General features: G+C 42.2%; 2 protein-coding genes across 2 annotated transcripts; one reads left to right on the plus strand and one right to left on the minus strand.

Moving 5' to 3' along the window:
* The first annotated feature begins 350 nt into the window (after positions 1–350).
* Positions 351–7,943, plus strand: LOC144513671 (GTP-binding protein Di-Ras1-like). Its single transcript, XM_078244847.1, has 3 exons — positions 351–1,230; positions 2,050–2,220; positions 3,584–7,943. Exons 1-3 carry the CDS (start codon positions 1,018–1,020, stop codon positions 3,872–3,874), a joined length of 675 nt encoding a protein of 224 aa, XP_078100973.1. The 5' UTR covers positions 351–1,017; the 3' UTR covers positions 3,875–7,943.
* Positions 7,944–9,442: 1,499 nt separating this feature from the next.
* Positions 9,443–25,041, minus strand: LOC144513667 (uncharacterized). The gene is made up of 5 exons (XM_078244844.1): positions 24,995–25,041; positions 14,252–14,425; positions 12,823–12,996; positions 10,973–11,146; positions 9,443–9,620 (listed from the first exon to the last, which is right to left on the minus strand). The coding sequence occupies exons 1-5, from the start codon at positions 25,039–25,041 to the stop codon at positions 9,443–9,445; spliced, it is 747 nt and encodes a 248-aa protein (XP_078100970.1).
* Positions 25,042–26,122: the final 1,081 nt, after the last annotated feature.

Genomic DNA, 26,122 nt, shown 5'->3' on the forward strand with positions numbered 1-26,122 from the left:
CTACTATACACAGACTATACACACTACACACTACTATACACACAGACTATATACACTACACACTACTATACACAGACTATACACACTACACACTACTATACACAGACTATACACACTACACACTACTATACACACAGACTATACACACTACACACTACTATACACAGACTATACACACTACACACTACTATACACAGACTATACACACAGACTATACACACTACACACTACTATACACAGACTATACACACTACTATACACAGACTATACACACTACACACTACTATACACACAGACTATACACACTACTATACCGTTGACCATTGGCTGCTGTGCTCGTTAACGGGGGATATAACGAGGACGGGGACTGAAGCACAGCAGCTTATCTCTGGCTCACTGGGATGGAGATGTGCACTTGAAGCAGGCGCGGCGTCCAGCTGAAGGACTTTCCCAGAATAACAACACCAGAGTGGTTTTCATTTACCAGTTACTGCTGATGGCACTCAGACTGATTACATTCAGATCGGTGGTCTGTTTCTGCCTCGCTCTGTCGGAGGTCATGCTCGCTTCCCGCTTTCCCTTTTACTTAAGTGTTCCCAGATATTCAATCTTCTACTCTTCATCTTATTTGGTTACTTTGCCAGGAAGGATGATCTCCTTCCAGGAAAATATATATCTGAGTTATGGAAAAGGATCAAACTCTCTCCAGATCTGGCAACACAGAGAAGCTAACGGCAGCTAACGTTCACTAACGCCCTAACAGAACAGTTCATAATGCTAAATATGGCTTTTAGCGGTGTAAAATTAAATAAGTATAACTTTTTCAACAGTTTTGTCGCTTTTGTGCACAAAAAAACATAAAAAAAAACCCAATACAACAGACGCACACACATACACACACACACACACACACACACACACACACCTGCACAAACGCATGCAAGCACATACTCACACACCTGCACACACACACACAAACGCGCGCACACACACACACACACACACATTTATAGTTAGATGATACTACTTTCCATCTCGTCCTCAGCACACAGGTCAGTTATCCAGAGCAGCAGGCGGACTCCAACTCCCAGAATGCCCGAGCAGAGTAACGACTACCGGGTGGTGGTGTTCGGAGCCGGCGGCGTCGGGAAGAGCTCGCTGGTCCTTCGGTTCGTCAAAGGCACCTTCAGAGACACCTACATCCCCACCGTGGAGGACACATACAGACAGGTAGGACATTACACACTGTGGAGGACACGTACAGACGGTCTCTCTTTTGAACTCGGTCTTAACTGGGTTTCAACTAAGGCCTCCTTCACACTGGCTGCGTGGCGTGAGCGTGGCGTGTCAGTTGCGTGGCGTGAGCGTGGCGTGTCAGCTGCGTGGCGTGAGCGTGGCGTGTGCGTGGCGTGTCAGCTGCGTGGCGTGTCAGCTGCGTGGCGTGAGCGTGGCGTGTCAGCTGCGTGGCGTTTTCTATGTCTTTACACACCAGAAAGGTGTCTGATGCAGCGCTTCTATTCTATGTCAAAACCTGGAGACTTTCAAACATCAACATGTCATTTATTAAATGTATTTGTGTCTAAATGACATATAAACATCTTTTATATTCTATGTTGTCTGGAAACGCTTCCAACACGCTGGCGTGTGGCGTGAAAAATAGGCGTCTGTCCTATTTCTAGCATGCACGCGTTTTCGGTGCGGCTGAGACGTGCGTGTCACGCAGGCAGTGTGCACGCTCTAACCTGTTACTATGGGAGTCCAAATAAAAACGGACACGCCACGCAGCTGACACGCTCACGCCACACAGCTGACACGCTCACGCCACGCAGTGACACGCTCACGCAGCTGACACGCTCACGCCACGCAGCTGACACGCTCACGCCACGCAGAGACACGCTCACGCCACGCAGAGACACGCTCACGCCACGCAGCCAGTGTGCAGGAGGCCTCAGTGGACTTGACTACAGCCCTGCTGTGGTGTGTCATTTACACTCTTGTATGAACTGATTGGTTGAATTATTGATGAGTACCTGTTGGGTGTCTCTGCAGGTGATCAGCTGTGATAAGAGCGTCTGCACGCTGCAGATCACCGACACCACAGGAAGTCACCAGTTTCCCGCCATGCAACGCCTCTCCATCTCCAAGGGCCATGCCTTCATCCTGGTCTTCTCCATCACCAGCCGCCAATCACTGGAGGAGCTCAAACCCATATACCAACAGGTCAGTCTTCAGTTCAGCTTTAACATCCACTACAGACTTATATGATACTATATATATATATATATATATAAATATATATATGTGTATTTGTCTGATATCAGTGTTTTCTACAAAAGGTTTATCTTAATCTATCTTATTCTCCTTGTCCTTCACCAGAATCTATAAATATACTATCTATTCATCGTATTATCTAGTCCTAGATATGTGATATCTTCACTTCTAACTGTCAGATGTGGGACGTTTAGCACAATTAGCTACAGTAACTTGTTCTGATTTCCATTTACATATGAGCTTTGAGGCTCTTTAACACACAGGGCCCTATTTTAACGATCTGAGGTCACGGTGTGAAGCGCCTGCTGCAGGTGTGTTTAGGGCGTGTCCAAATCCACTTCTGCTAGTTTGACAGCAGTAAAAAGGGTCCGTGCGCCGGGGTCATGGTTCTAAAGGGTTGTACTTAGTGTCTTCATTAATCAGAGGTGTGTTTTGGGTGTAACATGCAATCAACCAATCAGAGATCATCTCCCATTCCCTTTAAAAGCCAGGCGCATTTGGACCTTGGAGCATTGCTGTTATGATGGAGGATCTGCACCGTAATATTTTTATTTGTAACCTTCTGCGTGCATGTGTGTGTGTGTGTGTGCGTGTGTGTGTGTGTGTGTGTGTGTGTGTGTGTGTGTGCTGCTGTGCGTCCCTGTGTGTGTAACAAGCATAGTGTGCACGTGCTGTGCACGAGCCTAGGAGCATTTTACTAATGCTCTGTTAAAATAACAATGAAATGCTATTGACTTTAGACCAGGTTTTTGTTGGTCAATGGTGCCATCACTTCCCACTGCCTCAAGATAGCAAAACACCCAGAATGCACCTGAACACACCTCCCTGTAAGACCAGCACACCCAGAATGCACCTGAACACACCTCCCTGTAAGACCAGAACACCCAGAATGCACCTGAACACACCTCCCTGTAAGACCAGAACACCCAGAATGCACCTGAACACACCTCCCTGTAAGACCAGCACGCCCAGAATGCACCTGAACACACCTCCCTGTAAGACCAGCACGCCCAGAATGCACCTGAACACACCGCCCTGTAAGACCAGCACGTCCAGAATGCACCTGAACACACCTCCCTGTAAGACCAGCACGCCCATGGGCCACAGATGGGCGCAGGTGCATTTGCTGTTTAAACGACGTAGGCGCTGGACGGGAAACTGACAACTGGGTCGGTCTTAAATTAACAAAAACACTTGCGTCAGGGTGTGTGCTGTGCCGGGTGCAAGATAGGGCCCATTAAGTTTGAAAGCTGTAAAGCTGCCTCATGAATGTTCTCTAGAAATGTGTTAACTTCACCCCTTATCCCTCCAGGTCTTGGCCATCAAAGGTACCGTGGAGTCCATTCCCATCATGCTTGTGGGCAACAAGAGTGACGAGACGGCCCAGCGCGAGGTGGAGGCAAAGGAGGCCGAGGCTCAGGCAACCGCCTGGAAGTGTGCCTTCATGGAGACGTCGGCCAAGACCAACTCCAACGTGAAGGAACTGTTCCAGGAGCTGCTGTCCCTGGAGAAGAAACGGGACATGAGCCTGAGCATCGATGGCAAGCGCTCAGGAAAACAGAAACGAGCCGACAAGCTGAAGGGGAAGTGCAGCATCATGTAGAGCGAGCGGCGGCGGCGGAGTCGCTGTAGAGATGTGGAACAGCAGAGGCAGGAAGGGAGGGGGGGGGTCTGCTGATAAACTCCCGTAGAGACTCCCCCTCCTGCGGATACGTCTTGGGTGGCTCTCCTCCGTCTGTCTGAACACTGAAGCCCAGAGGAACAAAATGACGAGAACGGCTGATAATGGATTTATACCAGAGCCTCAGGGCTCCTCCTGGCCCTGAACTGGATTGTATTTGTGGCCCCAAAATACTTTTAATAAACATATACACCCCCATTTAACTGCTACCACCATAAAACTAATATTATAACAAAGGAATACTCCACTGATTTTATTGCGAATCCTGAGCCAAAGCCATGAATGTAACTTGTATTTATAGAAGCAAAAGATAGATCTTTATTTATCCAAATGAATGAAAATAGTCTGCCGCAGTTGCAGAATAAAACGTGCTCAAGCTCGGATTTGTTTCAGCAGCTCCTACAATTCCCAGGATTTATAGCAAACGCTGAGATGTAGTTGAAGTTCTGCACGGGTCTGAAGCTGAGACTCAAGCAGAGCTACAACCCCATACAGTCTTGAAGGCCCAACCCAAGTGGTACTGCCAAGCTTGAGACCCAGACGCTGAACTGAAAGTTCTAGATCTGTTACTAAACGTTAGGTTGCAAGACTAACGCAACACATTGGGTACACTCTTGTCTGTTCACAGTGGGCATTGCCTACTTGCAACCCAACCTTGGCAAAGTGGCAAAGTCAGAAAAAAGAGAAATTAGAAGATACCTGAACCTGAACCCAGCCAGAGACCTGAGCTTCACCTAAACAAAATGGGCCAAAACCAACTCGTCAGGTTCAGGTTGGACAGAACTCACAGACTCACAATGGTTTCCTCGATTTCAGGTTGACAGAAGGTACTCTCATTAGCAGGTTGCTAACGAGAGTATAAATCCATTCAAGAGAAGGACAGAGTTGCTAACTTTAGCTTAACATCTGATAGCAACAAGGCTTTTACTATCGTTAACCTGTAACCCCCAAAAATAATGGAGCTAGCTAATGATATACTAACTCTTGGCCTTTGATACATTAATGCTAGATTGATACATTAATTAGTTATATATTATTAATAGTAAAGCTAGTTAGCTGGAAATGCTAAGATAACAGCTTAAATTAAAGCAGAGCATCCTTAAACTTTTTACTCTTGTGATTTTGGGAAGACTAAAATGAGTCACCATCCTCCAAACTTGCTAAGCTAAGACTGGACAATCATGGGGTTGACTGAATTAGCAGTGGCTCGAACATGAACGCAAAGAAAACATCTTTTCAGTTTGAATTACTAAACGTTATGCTAGCCACTTAGTCTAGTAGCCTTGCTACCAAGCATACTTAAGCTTCACAGCCTTCACATGTGGCTTGGCTGCCCCCTGGTGGTGGAGGGGGCATTTGTTTTTAATAAATGTTCTGCATATCTGCGACACATCTTGTTATTGGCTGCCTCGTGACTTTCCACCATGTATTGATCATAAAGGCAGCTGTTAGCAGCTACAGATGAAGCTGAAAAACAGTGGAGTATTCCTTTATCTAAAAAGATGAGTGACATTTCCATTATGATCTGTTCTTGGTGGCTGTGATCGTAAACAACAAGACGTCTACACACACACATTACCGGTCTTTACGTCCACATGACACAGAGCAGGGCGTCGGATGAGCCGACAGACTGCAGAGGAAACAGCAGCAAACGTCAAAAGGCTTTCCAAGATTCTCACAAACACACGCCGGCTTTTCACTCTGTTTTAATTGGTCAGACTCACTGGACACAACATCCATTTGCATAGACAAGTAGCCGCTGACAAACGATCTACAGGTATATGATTTAAAGGAATATTGCAACATTTTGGGAACCATCTCCAGAGTCATGGGTTTTCAGTTTCATTTCTGTGTCCAGTGCAGAGAGATTTGTTTAGCCTAGCTTAGCATAAAGACTGGAAGCAGGGGGAAACTGCTAGCCTAGCTCCATCAAATGTTACATGTTAGCATTTAAGCCTAAATTAAAAAGGCAGTATTAAAAAAAACCATTAATTTCCAAATTACAGAAGCCCTGAAAGGCAAAGCGATATAAAAAAAGATCACTTTTGTGTGTGTAACACTATGCTTGTTACACACACAGGGACGCACAGCAGCACACACACACACACACACACACACACACACATGCAGAAGGTTAAAAATACAAAAAGTTGGCCAAAAGCTAAGTTTATCTTCTAGATGGGATATATTATCTCCTACGTATGACCTAAACCTTAATTAGGCTGTTTTAAGGGCTTAATTAAGGGCGAGAAAGTCATACAGAATGAATGATTAGTGCATGAAACAAAGGGAATTGAAAGTTCAGCCAAATGCAGCATAAACAAAACGTTTTATAGTCTTAGTTAACTACAAATATCTTCTGTAAAACATGATGGAACTGTGCACCCGCACCGACTTGTGTTGAACAGTGTTTGGTAGTTATCGCTGTAATCACTTGGACAAGTCATCAGACTACACTGAGCTTATACGTTCTACTACTCTCCCCCTGCTTCAAGTTGTTTTGTGTTGTCTCTCTGCACTGACACCTTCCTCTGCAGAATCAAGACAACAAGGTTTCTAAATAGGGATGCACAGTATCCAGATTTTTGGGGTTCTGCTGAATCCTCGTCCCGTCCTCAGTCCATGAACACAGTCAACACATTAATGAAGTAAACAGTGACTGTCCTTCCTTTGCCGTACCTGAAGTTGCTGCATTCTGGCTGCTGTCTGTAGATTCCTTCATGCTCAGCTCGTATTCTTCCAGATGTTTCATACCAGATGTTGTAACAGCGGTGATGTTGTGTATTGTTTAGGGTCCTCGCCACCACCAGACTAATCAGCATTGCAGATTGAACATGTAGCTGGACTTGAATGGCCTTCTTTTGACTGAAAGTACTGCCAAACAACCCTTTTTCTGCTCACCAGTTCCATTTCCACTTCCTCTCAGCCTGCTGCATTGAAGCTCCACCTACGTAAACACCTTCCTGTAATCAACGGCGCCGTCATTACGGCGACCAGCGTAGCGCGTGTAGGGTTCAGTGGAAAAAAAAAATAAAAAAAATGGTACGGCAGAAACCAAACCCCCGTCAAAAATCCCAATATTTGGCCGAATCCTTGATGCGGTGCATCCATGTTTCTAAATGTTGGAATGTTCCTTTAACTGGCAGGAAAGACGACTGGACGTTGTGTTAGCAGCCGCTGTATATTTAAAATGCCTTTCCTTCCACTGTACTTGACAGTTTGTTATATTCTCTGAACATAAGTGATCTTAAAACTTTACGAAGCACAAACGCAACACACTAAAGTCAGAGAGCAGTACGTTCATCCTGCAGAACATCTCCTAGATCATTTACACGTCAGTGAGTCCACGCTGATCACATTTTATGCACTTTTGTGAAATGCTCCATGAGTTTTTTTCCCCACTGTAAAAAGCTTTCCGACATGTTTGTGTCAGCACATCCTCCCTGTTACATAACTCCGGCTTTAGCAATATTAAAATAGCTGCACTTTGTATGTAGAAATAAATAACTGTAACCTGACTTTGTTCATGTAGTTTTCATAAGATCTCGGTACCAAAAGGATTGAATGAAGGGATCGTTTGACTGGAGAAGTTTAGTTACTGGACTGTAAAAATAATGTAATGTAAATGTTATCGCTACCTGACAGCCTACATTTTGTTTAAACCTTCTTTGCACCAGGTTTTTAATTAAAAAAGGGACAACACTAAATCATTTCTAGTTATTGTATATTGTCATTAAGTTACTTTTCTAAAGAAAACATCCGAAACAGCAACGTGTTCATGGCTGAAGGTTGTTTTGGTCTTTACTCCTAAAATGTTTTTTGGACATACGGTGCCAGCGACGCTCTGTTATGTGGCTTCACTTTTGTTTTGAAGATAAATGGAAACTTCTCATGTGAAGAAAGTGACTGAATAAAAACAGCACTGTTGTACAGAAAATCTGTCTCTTTAATATGCAGATGATAAATATTCACACGTCAGATACAACTGAAAATAAGTCCACCATCCAAGTGAAGTTTCCCACCAAAACAAGTTCCTTCCTGAGACATTTTAGCAGAGCCACCATCACTGCGTCTGGAGCTCAGCGCCGCCCAAGACCATTGGCTTTGCTTTAAAGAAATGCAAACAACCCAGAGAGTTGTTTCCCTCCTATCCCAGAATGCATCTGTTGTGTAGCCAGACCTGACTCCACAGCGCTGTGGAGATAGAGCTGGACATTAGAGACTAAGTGTGGAGCAGAAGGAGTGGAGGAGTCTCAGTGTGTCTGCAGAGACTGTAGGACAGAGCAGCAGCAGAGCAGTCCAGATACACTGGTGATAGTCAGATCCAGGAACACACAGGGATGATGGAGGACTACCAGTCAGACCACACCTAGATAGAACTGGACATAAAGAGACTAAGTGTGTCTGCAGAGACTGTAGAAGGACAGAGCAGCAGCAGAGCAGTCCAGATACACTGATGATACTCAGTCAGATCCAGAGGAACACACAGGGATGATGGAGGACTACCAGTCAGACCACATCCATCTGTTGAGAGAAAAACAACAGGAGATAAGAGTGTTTCCAGAGACTTCGTTCATCAGCGGTCAGTCAGTGATGCAGCACATCCAGTATAAAGAGCAGCAGAGACTTCAGTCCTGTTCAGACACCAAGTGGAGCGGCTGTGTAGTGCAGCCTGTTTCCTTTCAGCTCTCATGTTAACGTGTTGGAGTGAAGCTCAGACCTGCAGAGACTTTGGGCATCAAGTCTGTTGACTCTGCAGATTTCACTGAAGTACACAGTGGAAATAAACTCCTGAGTCCTGAACGCATCATTACTGCAGAAACAGATGTTCACTGCTCACTTTAATGATGATTTATTGCCGTTTAGTTCAGAGCTGTTAAAAACCATCTGAATGTTTCATCTACTTTTAAATATGACATGATAAATATGTAAATATGGAGTCCGTTATGAACATTTTCAGACAAAGCAAATGACAGGACAGATATATGATGTTAAAGACTGAACAGTCAAACATCAGCTGTGACTACTGGATATCAGCAGAGCTTCTTCTCTGTATGAAGACCAGATGGAGACTAAATGTAATGATGGTTCTATGAAATAAGAGCCAGTGATTTGCAGGCTTCAGTCAGACGGATCTCAGAGCTGTGACAAAGATGAACTGATCAGTTTAGTGTTGAAATGAGAGAACAAACACCTAGACATTGGATTTGATGGTTGGACAGTTTGATGTCTCTGTACATGTCATGCTGTCAGATGTAATCCAGATTTAATTCCTGCAGACATGAACACAACAGTCGTCTTTAAATCAACTCAAACACATGATCATAACAAGCTTCTGGCTCATCTGACGGGCTGTCTGTCCTTTCTCTCCTCTCACAGCTTCACTGAGAAGGTTAGATGTTTACAGGAAATACAGGATCTTTGCTTTGATATTAACTGTGTTTAGTTCAATACTGCTGTGACCAGCATGGACAGACTCCAAAACTCCACTTACTCCAGAGTCTCCAGTCGATAGTTTGGACTCTTCACAAGATCACACAGCAGCTTCACGTCTGAATCCTTCAGCACATCGTCCGTCAGGTACAGCTCTCTCAGGTGGGAGGGGTTGGACTTCAGAGCTGAGGCCAGAGAAGCACAGCCTCTCTCTGACAAACCGCAGAAGTCCAATCTAAAAAAAAAAATAATCCAATCACTACTATACATTGATCATTTAAATAGCCATATTTCCATTTGGAAATATGCTTGTTTTTTGTTTCCGCGTGTGTGTGTGTGCTGAAGGATCAATATCACTGATCAGACATTTGAAATTTTTTTTCTACTTCAGCAAGTACACTATCAATTTCAAACCAATATTATTTCAGATCATTATTAGTTTCATGCAGATTGTCACATTACTGAGAATACAGCTGTTATAAGGCAATATATGAAGTGGAAGCCAACGCTGACAGCTGTACGGCAGCTAACAAACTTTAGCTGTCTCCATGAAGGAAACGAGAACGAGCTTACCAATGACAACAAGCATTTGGCTCGGTGGATGTGGATTTTAAAGTCCCGTTAAAACTATTTACCATCCTTCTTCCGATTTCCAGCCGCAGCAAGTCACTCCCCCCCTCCGTATTAACGTTACTCAGTAGGTAGCATTAGCTCCTTATCTTAAGGCCTCACAATGCCTTGTGTTTCTCACTCCCACTTCACCCTTGGGTAGGTCAAGGCGAGAAGAGGGAGACAAGCACATGTGAGCACAATACATTAACTGACCTCAGAGTCTCCAGTCTACAGTTTGGACTCTGCAGTCCAGCACACAGATGCTCCACTCCTGAATCCTTCAGTTGATTGTAACCCAGGTCCAGCTCTTTCAGATGAGAGGGGTTTGACTTCAGAGCTGAGACCATGACTTCACAGTCAGTCTGTCAGAACTGAAGGGACTTTAAAACAAATTGCCCAAAAATAACGAACGAATGATTGAATGTGCTTCACAGGAGAAAATAAAGGATTACTTTGAGTTAATGTTGGGTGTTTTATTCAACTTTAAAAGCATTTCAATTTCTTTAAAATGGTTTCCTGACTAATCTTTGACATAAACCTAGTTTGTGATCCACTCAACATCCTCTGATCTTAACTATTATTGAACATAATACACAATTTCTGCTTTATAAACAAAAAATTAGTTAAGTTATATGAATTAGATATATGGACCATGACATTTTTTTAAAAGCATTAAAAAAACGTGACAAAAACCTTCACAAACAAAGGAAAAAAAAGGCCAAAATGTTGAGGAAAATAGCATAAAAAAAAGGTTCATTTTCAATTTGGACCCCGAAGGACAAGTTCATGGCCAATGGGAAGACAACACAAGGATTAATAAACACAAGTCTTCTGGGACTGCAGACTAAATGTACTACAAGAAACATGACAATATGAACAAAAGAACATTTACAACTTTATGTGTGTACATAAATTAGTTTCAGTTGTTAATTAAACATATTAGATCTATAATAGTAACAGAGTCAGTGAACTGACCTCAGAGTCTCCAGTCTACAGTGTGGAGTCTCCAGAAAACCACACAGCAGCTTCACTCCTGAATCCTGCAGGTCATTGTTAGTCAGGTCCAGCTCTCTCAAATGGGAGGGGTTTCCCTTCAGAGCTGAGGCCAGAAAAACACAGCTGATGTCCCACAAAGTACAGAGCTCCAATCTGAATAAAGAATAAATGACAATGATAAAATCAATTTCTAATTCAATCAATACTATATTGAGCCTTTAAAGCTGCATTTGGACACATCCGTTGGTCTCTGTGTTCATCTATGTGAGTGTGTGCGTGTCTGTCTGCGTTTCTGTGTGTTTGACATTTTCTACAGTTTCTTTAGCAAACAAACATTTTGTCACTGCAGACTTAATTTACTTTAAGAAAAATGAAAGCATGAACAAAACAGCATTTACAACTTCATGGATTAAGTTATGTTTGTACATAAATTAGGTTCAGTTGTTAATTAATCCGAGCTGAGACCAGAGAAGAAGAGCTGATATCTGACAAACTGCAGTTCCACAATCTGAATAAAGAGTAAATGATCTAACCTTAGAAGACAATCCTCCTGTTTGAAATCATACAAATCAATAATCTGAAGAGATGAAGGTTCAAAATGTAGAAGTTCAGAAGATGGAGATCCCAAACACCTGAACCCAACAGGATGACATCTCTTTGAGGACAACACATTCTCACTCCCATCACGTCAGAAAAGCGGCGCTTGGTCAGGTGCCTTTGATGTTTGTTATTGTTGCAAAAAGTCTCCTTTAGCGTCATATTTAGACACGCTTGGCAGGGACCTTTGGCATCACTATGTGAAGCTCTGGTTCGTAATGCATGTTTAATTGACATGCGGCACAAGAACAGAACCGTTACGTCTAGGAAAAAAACATTTGTGACCAAGTGTCTGTATTTTCCGAGTTGGGAGTGAGAACTGGTTGGACAGGAAGCATCGTACACGTTAAAGTGTCGTTGGTCACAGATCAGACGCGACTAAACATACTTTAAAAGACCTGCATTTGGAAATATGCTTCACTCTCTCGCTGTGGTCCTGTATGGGAGTTTTAACGTGTCTCTGACAGAGAGACTTAAGTTATTATACATCTATAAGTTGTGTAAAACAGTGTTTTGAAGGTTTTACATAAAGCTACCTTGAAAATACTTTGGACTTCTTAAAAGATCTTTTAATTATTTATATATAGATGCATCTCTCATGTGTCTCAGTTTGAGTTTAGACTAAATTTGTTCAAACTGTTTAAAAACACATTTTAAAGTTGTGATTTGTGCTCAGAGAAACCCAGAAAACAAGTGAACTGAAGGGAATTTAAAACTTCAAATTGCCCAAAATTAACATGGATGCATGAATGTGCTTCACATGTATAATTAATGATTACTTTGATTGGACTTTGGGTGTGTTATTCAATTTTAAAGCATTTGAATTTTTGTTAAATGGTTTCAAAACAGTATCCTGACTAAACTATGACATAAACCAGTCCATGATCCACTCAACATCCTCTGATCCTAACTAATAATTCACAATTTCTGCTTTTTTAAACTAAAATTAGTTATGTCTATAAATTTGGTATTTAGACCATGATTTTTTAAAACCATTAAAAATGTTAAAAATGACCCAGAAGGACAACAAGTTCATGGCCAATAGGAAGACTACACGAGGGTTAATAAACACAAGTCTTCTGGGACTGCAGACTAAATGTACCACAATAAAAATGAAAACATGAACAAAAGAACATTTACAACTTTATAGCTTTAAGTTATGCGTGTACATAAATTAGGTTCAGTTGTTAAACATATTAGATCTATAATAGTAACAGAGTCAGTGAACTGACCTCAGGGTCTCCAGTCTACAGTGTGGACTCTCCAGAAAACCACACAGCAGCTTCACTCCTGAATCCTCCAGGTCATTGTAACTCAGATCCAGCTCTCTCAGATGGGAGGGGTTGGACGTCAGCGCTGAGACCAGAGAAGCACAGCTGATATCTGACAAACTGCATTCCTTCAATCTGAATAAAAAAATAAATGACTATAAAAAACAATTTCTAATTCAATCAATACTACATTGATCCTTTACACAGCTGCATTTGGAAATATCCTTTGGTCTCTCTGTGTTCATCTATATGAGTGTGCGTTTCTGTGCGTTTTCTGAAAGACAAATATCAATGATTAGACATATGTGAAAACCCTGAAATTAATAGAAACCAAAGAAATATTTCTACTTCAGCTAGTAAACGTTATCCATTTAAAACCAATATTAGTTGAGACTTCCAGTGAGGCTGTGTGGTGAAGCAGCTTCGCATAACGTTATGTAAGTGTATTGAAGCATCTGTTGTAAAGGCTAAGGGTGCTCGGTTAGCACAATGACATCACATTAGAAAGCAAAGCTGAAACAATTTGTCATAAATTAAGTAACAATAGTGTTAGCCACAATGCTCATGGCATTGATAACGGTCAGTGCTGTCACTAAAGTTACTACAACCTGTTTCTTGCAGATTGTCACGTTACTGTTAGAAGTTAATGAGGTGAAAGCCAACGCTGACAGCTGTAGGGCAGCCAACAGACTTTAGCTGTCTCCATGAAGGAAACAAGAACAAGCTTACTAATGATAACAAGCATTTGGCTCGGTGGATGTGGATTTTAAACTCACTTTAAAACTATTTCCCCATCCTTCTTCCGATTTCCAGTCACAGCAAGTCACTCCCCCCTGTACTAACGTTACTCAGTACGTAGCGTTAGCTCCTCATCTTAAGACCTCACAATAGGCTTGTTTGAGATGAGCCAGGTCTGCGCAGAATTCATCACCGGTGATCGCCGCCTAATGCATGCCGGTTAGATTTGTGTCCGACTTCATCCCAACTTGCTCTGACGTCACGCACACGTGGTAACGGTAACCTCACGAGATCAAGGCAGCAGCAGGTTTGAGATGCAGGCAGCACAGTTGCTTTTCACCAACTGTAAGACCCAGGCGACTGGAGACTGTGTACAAGCTTATATATGGGTCTGATAACATTTTATTAAATCAGACCACAGAGTTTGTCACGTCCTGTTCAGCCTGAAGGCTTCTGGAAACGGCTGGAAACTGTCACTTTGTCACCGCCCCGTTGCTGTCGCTTGCTCTCGTCCACTTTACAGACGAGGTGCAGTTCATCTCGAACGAGCCTACTGCCTTGTGTTTCTCACTCCCACTACTCCCTTCACATGTGGGTAGGTCAAGGCGAGAAGAGGGAGATAAGCACACGTGAGCACAATACATGAACTGACCTCAGAGTCTCCAGTCTACAGTTTGGACTCCGCAGTCCAGCACACAGACACTCCACTTCTGGAGCCAGCATTTCGTTGTCACTCAGGTCCAGCTCTCTCAGACGGGAGGGGTTGGACTTCAGAGCTGAGGCCATTACTTCACAGTCAGTCTCAGAGAGTTCACAGCCACAAAGTCTGTGATGACAGATAAAAAACATTTAAAATATGTTCAAATGTGTCACTTTTATCATAAAAACAAGCAATCACATTTTGATAAAAAAGCAAATTCACAAGGGTCTGATCTTTGATTCAGATATGTTGAGGTGAGAGGTCACAGGACCCCTTTCAAAATGCCCATGCCATACAGACCGACGAAAATAAACTTCTAAAAAAAACAAAAAACAAACATCCCTATTCCTTTACAATAATAACATTCACAATAATGTTTTAGTAACTAGTTTCTCTTTAAGCCAGTTTTTTTTTGGCTCGAGCTTAAATACCTCCAGTCATCCTGGGCTGAAGGAAAAACAAAGGATTGGGGAACGATGAAATTAAAACTCCTGCTTAATTTATAGTATAACTACAATATCACTTATTCTCTGAGCATGAGGAAGATCAAATCCCACCACTGAGGTGAACCTGCTGAGCTCTCCTTCACTGGCAGAATGAACCTGGAGGTCGTCCCAGCAGCTGACCGTGTGATCAGCTGATGTCTCAGTAAATCAGGACTAACTCAATAAAAAACCCAAGGCGCTAATGTGTGCTGCTATTTTCTCTGCCCATCATATACATACTGTCTCTTATTAAAGTCTCAATGTTCACATCAATAATTGACCCCAAAGCAGTTACATTAAAAAGGTAGCATTAAAGGGTAACTACCGGGTTTTTTTTCCTACCTGGTCCAGTTTTAGTCCAGTATTGAGTGTGATCGCAATGATGCGCCAGCGCGAAGCAAGCTACAATGCAACCTAATGGGGCAAGTGTGAAGCCTTGCTTTGTGTCCTATAAAAGTGACTCCAAGTTGTTGAAATCATTTAAAATATTGAGCCATTGCTTTGAAAATATTTTAGATTTAAAAAAAAAAAAAAAAAAGGAGCTTCTCTTTTCTTTAGCCTACTCCGTAACAGACTAGAGAATATATAATCTCTCTGCCGTGCTGTTCTCAACGTCCAAACGGTCCAGTCCTTCTGGGAGAAACCCGTATCTATGGGTCTACTATGGCAGGAGACTAAATAATGGATCTCACGGTGAAGCAGATGTAAAGTAACTGGATTTGTGGTGCAACAACTTCCTGAGAGAGATTACAGACCTAATGTGCAAATAATATTTTATTATGAGTACATTTTATATCACAAATACCGTTATGTAGGTGACTTTAAGCTTTGTTTATTATTTTTTTTGTATTTTCATATACATATTTATTTATTAATGTCTTCAGCTATATTTATGTTTTTATATTATAATAGTAGTCGGTATCTGTTCCTCTCCTAAAACGTGTTTCAGGGTGACTTTTCCACACATGAGTCAACATGAGACCACTAATGCACGTGAAGACTCCAGGTCATGTAGAAGTGACTTACAGTCTGCACCTTCAGGTGACTCTGATGGGATTTTAACGTTGCTCTATGCCGCCATCTGGTGGTCACATGTGATATTACATCTGCATTACATACTGGGAACTGCAGCCTGAACACTGAGGCTTTAAACACATGGATCCACACATTTCATTCATACATCATGTAAAACTTTCTGCATATCAATGAATTAATATTTGTTAACCCTTGTATTGTCTTCCCGATGACTCTGCACCTGTTTTCTTCTGTTTGGCTGTTTACAGTTTAAATCATCATGGGTCACACATTCTTAGCCAACTTATTCCAACTCATCACCGCTAGTTTTACACTTCTTTTTGGAAATCATGGTCAATAAGCCTCATTTATATGAAATTATACATAACATTTGAGTAAAGAAAGCAGTATTTCTGAATTATTTTGACAAGGTGACAAAAACGTCAAATGCGACAAAAATGTCCAAAAAAAAAAAAGGTGACTCCCACAGCTTCCAGTCCGATGTCCACACACAACAGTCTCCACTTTGCACAAAACAAAGAAGAAATAAAACCTAGCACAACAGTGCAGCCTATAAACTGTCCAACTAGAGCCAAACACCTCGTACACAATACCAAACCAGACACTAAATATATAATAATAATAATAATAATAATAACTAAAATAAGAGTTATGTCCCTTCCAGACAGAGAATCATCGATACAAAGCAGTCTTCCTTTTAGACCATGCTTGTTCTAAAAAGTCAGAAAATATAAAAATGTATGCTCCAATAACCAAACTATTAGATCTATATCCTGCCTCGTCTCTTTTACTTCTACTTTGTTAAATAACTACAATCTTAAAATCATGATAATATGGACAATACAAACTTCATTATGAATGAAGTGCTGTGATGCTGCAGAGACCGATCCTCTCCTACAGACTAAAGAAACATCTTGGTTTGGTTCAGATCCTCCCAAAAACCGCACTAACATCATTTTAACTTCAATATTTTTCAATGAAAATGAGAATAAAGAAGAGAGAGAACTGCAGTGAAAGTCTCACATGGAACCAACCCAGCGTCTGTCACGTCTAGGACCAGCAGGCTCCAACCCAAAAGTACAGCACCCTCAAACTTAACAACGGCTTGCTTAGCTGGCCAGAGGCTTATATAGGCCTATATTAAGCCCCTCCCACTAGACCAAACCACTCTTAATTGCTTCAAGTATCTCTCTATTATGGTACCATTTAGACATTTATAATGTCACTGCTAGTTTCTACCATAAACAAATAACAGACTCTTGAACAAATCATTTTCCACTCAACTAACTTTAGAAAACACAAAAACTTACACACATTTTCAACTAGAAAATGTATCCTCCCCTGTGACCCAGATACATGGTATCTCCCACCATCAGCACACCTGAGTGGGACTGCTGTGGGCTGCTCTATATGAAGCAGCACTTTGTATCAGGTCTGGTTCAGACCCAGGGACTGGAGAAGAGCCGGAGTTACCAAAATAATGGTTAAGTAACAGTTTGTTGTAAATTAGAAATTACTTAAATGAATAAACTGAATTGTCTAAACTAATGTAATGTGGTATTTTTTCAACACTGTTTTATCCATCCATCCATCTTCGTCCACTTATCCGGGGTCGGGTCGCGGGGGTAGCAGCTCCAGCAGGAGACCCCAAACTTCCCTTTCCCGGGCCACATTAACCAGCTCCGACTGGGGGATCCAGAGGTGTTCCCAGGCCAGGTTAGAGATATAATCCCTCCACCTAGTCCTGGGTCTCCCCTGAGGCCTCCTCCCAGCTGGACGTCCCTCCACCTAGTCCTGGGTCTTCCCACAGGCCTCCTCCCAGCTGGACGTCCCTCCACCTAGTCCTGGGTCTTCCCACAGGCCTCCTCCCAGCTGGACGTCCCTCCACCTAGTCCTGGGTCTTCCCTGAGGCCTCCTCCAGCTGGACGTCCCTCCACCTAGTCCTGGGTCTTCCCTGAGGCCTCCTCCAGCTGGACGTCCCTCCACCTAGTCCTGGGTCTTCCCTGAGGCCTCCTCCCAGCTGGACGTCCCTCCACCTAGTCCTGGGTCTTCCCTCGAGGCCTCCTCCCAGCTGGACGTCCCTCCACCTAGTCCTGGGTCTTCCCTGAGGCCTCCTCCAGCTGGACGTCCCTCCACCTAGTCCTGGGTCTTCCCACAGGCCTCCTCCCAGCTGGAAGTCCCTCCACCTAGTCCTGGGTCTTCCCCGAGGCCTCCTCCCAGCTGGACGTGCCTGGAACACCTCCCTAGGGAGGCGCCCAGGGGGCATCCTTACCAGATGCCCGAACCACCTCAACTGGCTCCTTTCGACGTGAAGGAGCAGCGGCTCTACTCCGAGCTCCTCACGGATAACTGAGCTTCTCACCCTATCTCTAAGGGAGACGCCAGCTACCCTCCTGAGGAAACCCATTTCGGCCGCTTGTACCCTGGATCTCGTTCTTTCGGTCATGACCTCCAGCCTTCATGACCATAGGTGAGGGTAGGAACAAAAACTGACCGGTAGATTGAGAGCTTTGCCTTCTGGCTCAGCTCTCTTTTCGTCACAACGGTGCGATAAATTGAATGTAATACCGCACCCGCTGCGCCGATTCTCCGACCAATCTCCCGCTCCGTTGTCCCCTCACTCGCGAACAAGACCCCAAGGTACTTGAACTCCTTCACTTGGGGTAAGGACTCATTCCCTACCTGGAGAAGGCACTCCATCGGTTTTACACTGTTTTACTGAATTATATATATAAACTTGTGACTGCAAATGTATTGTCTGGGTGCTTGGTGGTCCTTGGTTTACCATGTGCCATCCAAAAGTGACAGGGCCTTGGTCACATGTACTTTATTTATATTTCTGGAAACTTATTTTTACGCTGATACATTTCCCCTAAACATCTTCGTTACTCGTCGTTTGCAAGAAATGTTTCCATACATTCGAGTGAAAGATGGTTCCTTACAAATAAAATAATTTTGTGTCTTTGTTGGTGTCGACTCGGAGTTTGATGTTTAAGGTTTAGAAACCCTGAAAAGTATTGTTTAATAGAAAAAGGAAGCCACAATAAAGTACATAGTCAGTTTCTTTTTACTTTTACTTATAATTAAGTACATTTAATATCAGGAATAACCCTTTTGATTAAGTTCATTAAATATCTGAAGACTTTTACTGATGTAATATTGTAAAAGGGGACTTTAACCAAAGTCTTTTTCAGGTAACATACTTGTACTTTTACTCATGTTTTTCTGTAAAGTACTTCATACAAGACTGCTGACGTGCAGAGTTTGATGTTGTAACATTTTTCTTTCAGTATTGAGAGCAGAATCTCTTTTATCTGATTCATCTCCTCGTCGTCACCGTTGTTTTTTATCTTTGTGAGTTTCCTCAGAAGAGATTAGAACTGCAGTGAAAATCCCACATGGACCCAAACCGGCGTCCGTCACGTCTCGGACCAGCAGGCTCCGACCCAAAAGGTCAGAGTGTGGAGGCAGGGAGCAGGTTTACAAGGTTTATTAAAATGAAAAGGATAACAACGAAAGGTCCTGAGGCAGGCAGGCAAAAGGAAAGTCCAACACAACGTCCAAAAAGCTCTTAAACAAAAGACTCGGAAAACAAAAGCACGAGGAGGGAATGAGCCCGGGAGAAAGAACGCACAGAGACTAAATCCACAAGGTAACGAGAGACAGGTGACATGATGAACAGGTGGAACACATCGGGGCGGGGCAGCCAGTCACAGAGGAGGGAAAACACAAGACAGGAAGTAGAACATCACGTGACACAAGAGAAACGACTCTACAAAGTAAAACAGGAAACTGAAACATACACACGGATAGAACAAGGACAACAAAACACAGAACAGGAAATAAAACAGGAAAAACTACAACTGAGAACTACAACGTGCAGCGATGAATAGTTTCCTTCGTGTTGGACAAACAACAAAGTGTTTAAAATCAGACATTCGGTGAAACTTGAGGTCAGTCTTCAGTTTGCAGAAAGAACTTTTGGTATGAATTATAGGAAAAACGTCTCCATTTAAACAGACACTTCGAATGTGTTGTGTTCAAACTCACACTGAGTCCAGGAATAATGAACACTCTGCTGCCTTCAGGTGAAATATAAGAACTACAAGCTGGAAACCTTTTCAACAGCTTGTGAGTCAAAAAACCTGTCCAGCTCCGAGACAAAATCTAACTATTTACATTCTGTATTATACGTTATGAATGTATTAAACAGACTTCATTTACACCAACATGCAGGACATTTATACTCACAGAAGACATGCGGGACATTTATACTCACAGAAGACATGCAGGACATTTATACTCACAGAAGACATGCGGGACATTTATACTCACAGAAGACACGTCAGAAGACATGCAGGACATTTATACTTACAGAAGACATGCAGGACATTTATACTCACAGAAGACATGCAGAACATTTATACTCACAGAAGACATGCAGGACATTTATACTCACAGAAGACATGCGGGACATTTATACTCACAGAAGACATGCAGGACATTTATACTCACAGAAGACATGCGGGACATTTATACTCACAGAAGACATGCAGGACATTTATACTCACAGAAGACATGCAGGACATTTATACTCACAGAAGACATGCAGAACATTTATACTCACAGAAGACATGCAGGACATTTATACTCACAGAAGACATGCAGGACATTTATACTCACAGAAGACATGCAGGACATTTATACTCACAGAAGACATGTCAGAAGACATGCAGGACATTTATACTCACAGAAGACATGCAGGACATTTATACTCACAGAAGACATGCAGGACATTTATACTCACAGAAGACATGTCAGAAGACATGCAGGACATTTATACTCACAGAAGACATGTCAGAAGACATGCAGGACATTTATACTCACAGAAGACATGCAGGACATTTATACTTACAGAAGACATGCAGGACATTTATACTCACAGAAGACATGCGGGACATTTATACTCACAGAAGACATGTCAGAAGACATGCAGGACATTTATACTCACAGAAGACATGCAGGACATTTATACTCACAGAAGACATGCGGGACATTTATACTCACAGAAGACCTGTCAGAAGACATGCAGGACATTTATACTCACAGAAGACATGCAGGACATTTATACTCACAGAAGACATGCGGGACATTTATACTCACAGAAGACATGCAGGACATTTATACTCACAGAAGACATGTCAGAAGACATGCAGGACATTTATACTCACAGAAGACACGTCAGAAGACATGCAGGACATTTATACTCACAGAAGACATGCAGGACATTTATACTCACAGAAGACATGCAGGACATTTATACTTACAGAAGACCTGTCAGAAGACATGCAGGACATTTATACTTACAGAAGACATGCGGGACATTTATACTCACAGAAGACATGTCAGAAGACATGCGGGACATTTATACTTACAGAAGACATGCAGGACATTTATACTCACAGAAGACATGTCAGAAGACATGCAGGACATTTATACTTACAGAAGACATGCGGGACATTTATACTTACAGAAGACATGCAGGACATTTATACTCACAGAAGACATGTCAGAAGACATGCAGGACATTTATACTCACAGAAGACATGCGGGACATTTATACTCAGAAGCTGGATTGAGGAGATTTACATCACGTGAAATAAAATGGGATTTCAATAATCAGGATTTATTTTTTTCTGCAATAATACAAAGTGTTACAATATAAGATACAAATATGAAAACATGACATAAACAGTATATAACTTTCACTAATAATGACACTAATGTTTACAAAGAATATGTTAGATCATTTCCTGTCTAACTGGGAGGTTTTAATAAGAATATGTTAGATCATTTCCTGTCTAACTGGGAGGTTTTAATAAGAATATGTTAGATCATTTCCTGTCTAACTGGGAGGTTTTTAATAAAGAATATGTTAGATCATTTCCTGTCTAACTGGGAGGTTTTAATAAGAATATGTTAGATCATTTCCTGTCTAACTGGGAGGTTTTAATAAGAATATGTTAGATCATTTCCTGTCTAACTGGGAGGTTTTAATAAGAATATGTTAGATCATTTCCTGTCTAACTGGGAGGTTTTGGGACTGATTGGTGGGATTGCTGTGGAGGAAGTCCACACAGAGATACACTGGTAAGAGCCAATCAGGTTTAACCATGGATCAGCTCATTTAAATATCTCATGTTACTGTGTTGTGTCAACAGTTCATTTGATATCACATGAGGAGTTTTCTTTTGAACCAGTTCTTCCTGAGACTATTTAGCAGAGCCGGCGTCGCTGCGTCTGGAGCTCAGCGCTGCCAGAGACGATTGTGATTGGTTCAAAGAAATGCAAACACAGAGCATTTATTTCTCCTATCCCAGAATGCATCTGTTGTGTAGCCAGACCTGACTCCACAGCGCTGTGGAGATAGAGCTGGACATTAGAGACTAAGTGTGGAGCAGAAGGAGTGGAGGAGTCTCTGTGTGTCTGCAGAGACTGTAGAAGGACAGAGCAGCAGCAGAGCAGTCCAGATACACTGGTGATACTCAGTCAGATCCAGGAACACACAGGGATGATGGAGGACTACCAGTCAGACCACACCTAGATAGAACTGGACATAAAGAGACTAAGTGTGTCTGCAGAGACTGTAGAAGGACAGAGCAGCAGCAGAGCAGTCCAGATACACTGATGATACTCAGTCAGATCCAGAGGAACACACAGGGATGATGGAGGACTCCACATCAGGTCTCAACACATCCTCCTTTCTGATCACTCTGGGTCAGATCACTCCCATCTGATGAGAACAGAAGAGATACATGAGTGTTTCCAGAGACTGTTCATCAGCTGTCAGAACTTCAGTCCTGTTCACACACCAAGTGGAGCAGCCTGCTTTCTTTCAGCTCTCATGTATACGTGTTGGTTATGTCCGTGCCATTGAGCAGAGTACCCCGTCGTTAGTTGGCGCTGTGCCACCACTGTTACTGTGATTATCTGCATGTACCAAGTTGAAAAAGTACGTTAGTAAAAAGAGTAGCTCCTACTGTAAAATGGTGTCTGTTGTCTCTAACAAGGAGGTTATCTGAAGTGAACCCACGACACAACCGTGTTGGAGTGAAGCTCAGACCTGCAGAGACTTTGGGCATCAAGTCTGTTGACTCTGCAGATTTCACTGAAGTACACAGTGGAAATAAACTGCTGAGTCCTGAACGCATCATTACTGCAGAAACAGATGTTCACTGCTCACTTTAATGATGATTTATTGCCATTTAGTTCAGAGCTGTTAAAAACCATCTGAAGGGTTCATCTACTTTTAAATAGGACATGAAAAATATGGAGTCCGTTATGAACATTTTCAGACAAAGCAAATGACAGAAGGACAGATATATATGTTAAAGACTGAACAGTCAAACATCAGCTGTGACTACTGCTCTGTATGAAGACCAGATGGTTACTAGGACACAAGTTTGAACAAGAGGAAGCAATGATCAGGAAGTTATTAGCCAAATGCTGGTACAATATGCACGTAGCTGGAACATTTGCTTAACTCACCAGACCCCAAAAAACAAAGATCTATTGAGTGGCTGGTGAAATGTAATCATTTAACCTTGGTCTCACACACACACACACACACACAGGTTTAATGTGTATTATTCAGCCAATCAGGACTTTGTGTCGTCCATCCATCCATCAATCACTCTCTCTCTCGTTGGTTGGGCACAAGATTGTTTTTAATGACACTTTTTCAACATTTTTGTTGACATTTAACTCATTACACATTGGCATAACACGCTGTAGTCACATGGCTTTTAATATGAAATAACATTTAACTGTCAAATAGTGACTTAACGTACCTTTAAAATGTGATCTTCTCTGTAGATAATCTCTCAACGTCCAGACGGTCCCATCCTTCTGGGACAAACTCGTATGGGCCGACTATCTACAGTCTGGCAGGATTACCTCACACTGGGTCTACTATGGTACATATTTCATTTAATACGTTTATCTATGGGTCTACTATGGTACATATTTCATTTAATACGTTTATCTATGGGTCTACTATGGTACATATTTCATTTAATACGTTTATCTATGGCTCTACTATGGTACATATTTCATTTAATACATTTATCTATGGGTCTACTATGGTACATATTTCATTTAATACGTTTATCTATGGGTCTACTATGGTACATATTTCATTTAATACATTTATCTATGGCTCTACTATGGTACATATTTCATTTAATACATTTATCTATGGGCTTACTATGGTACATATTTCATTTAATACATTTATCTATGGGTCTACTATGGTACATATTTCATTTAATACATTTATCTATGGGTCTACTATGGTACATATTTCATTTAATACATTTATCTATGGGTCTACTATGGTACATATTTCATTTAATACATTTATCTATGGCTCTACTATGGCAGGAGACGGTAAATAATGGATCTCACGGTGAAGCAAATCTAAACTAACTGGAAGCGTCCTGAGAGATTACAGACTTAATGTGTAATAATATATCTACAGTCTCCCATTTGCCTACACTGTCCCATCATATCTACATGAACAAGTCATTTTGTGTCGTTTCGTAGTATTTTTGGGTCGTGTGTAGTCTGTGTTGGGTCTTTTTTTGCCTCTTTTTGAACATTTTTTAACCAGTTTTGCACCAATTTCTGACATTTTAGAGCCCAAACAACTAATCCATTCATCCATGATGAAAATAATCGTTTAGTTGCAGCTCTAAACCTTACCTTTAAAATGTAGATCTAAGTTTATAGACGACATGAAGAGGAAGCTGCAGATATTCACCTTTGTTTTTAATAACAAAATCCTTCTTCATTTCATTGTGTAACTCTTCAGTGATTCACCGACTGAACAAAGGAACAACAGAATCAAACAAAGATCCAAACGTCTCTCAACGTGCTGTCCCATCAGGACGGACTCCAGCAGGAAAACATTCAACTCACAACTCATAACATCAAGTTTTAAAATATATATAAATTAAATGTACAAGTGCACTTTTGAAGGAAACAGAAAGAGGATCTTCCCGGCTGCATCTCGTCCCATAAGTCTCTCTGTCTGTGAAGCAAAAACATAAAAGACGAAGGCTTCTTGTTTCTGTGGTGGAGAAAGAAGAGTTTCTGTTGTTATTCTTCTCAGTACCTTAACATGCTCACTGAGTAGCCGTCAAACCTGTACTTTCTGATCATCTGTCCCTGTAGGACCAAACCGGACCGAGACCGCCTCTTTTCCTTTGACCAAATCCCAGCTGTTTGTAGTTTTGGTTCGGATCAAACTGAAAAGTCCAAAGACCAAACGAGGTCGGTGTGAAAGGGCCCTGAAGTTCTTTAGTTCGCTCGCACAGTAGCCAACGTGAAACCAAAACTACCGTATTTTCCAGACTATAAGTCTCACTTGTCTTCATGCTTTGGCTGGTCCTGCGACTTATAGTCAGGTGTGACTTATATATCAAAATATATATAATGTAACATGTTTAAATGTTATTTCATGCTGAAAACATTACCGTCTACAGCCGCGAGAGGCGCTCTAGGCTTGTGAGGACTATATGCTGCTCCTAAAGACAACTGAGAAAGAAAAGAAGCTGCAGGAGACTGCAGGTAGTAAAACACGCAGCCGGAAACGGTCATCGAGCAGCAGAAGGAGAGTTTGGAGTGAGAGAGAAACTTGTGAGGGACTGGAGAAAAGGTTAGTCTTACTGCAATGAAGAAAACAAAGAAAGCTAGTCGCGCTGAAATCCAGATGGCCAGAGCTGGAGGAAGGAGTCCACAGATGGGTGCTTGAACAACGTGCTGCTGGGAGAGGCTCGTCAACAGAGCAGCTACGTTACGTTAACGTAGAGACACCTACCGTATTCAGCCCCTTGTTCTGGGGGGCTGTTGGGGTAGTTTAATAACTGTTAATGTGTTACGTTAACATAGAGACACCTACCGTATTCAGCCCCTTGTTCTGGGGGCTGTTGGGTAGTTTAATAACTGTTAATGTGTTACGTTAACATAGAGACACCTACCGTATTCAGCCCCTTGTTCTGGGGGGCTGCTGGGTAGTTTAATAACTTTCCTTTCCAGATTAAATGTCTGTTCTTGGTCTTGGATTTTGTGAAATAAATGTCTAAATAAATGCGACTTATAGTCCAGTGTGACATAGTCTGGAAAATACGGTAATCTCTCATGGCCGAGAGGGAACACCAGAGCAGGGGGAATGAGAGGGGGGGGAACCGCCAGAGCAGGGGGAACGAGAGGGGGAACGCCAGAGCAGGGAACGAGAGGGGGA

The sequence above is a fragment of the Sander vitreus genome, unplaced genomic scaffold (assembly GCF_031162955.1).
Source record: "Sander vitreus isolate 19-12246 unplaced genomic scaffold, sanVit1 ctg313_0, whole genome shotgun sequence".
NCBI lineage: Eukaryota > Metazoa > Chordata > Actinopteri > Perciformes > Percidae > Sander > Sander vitreus.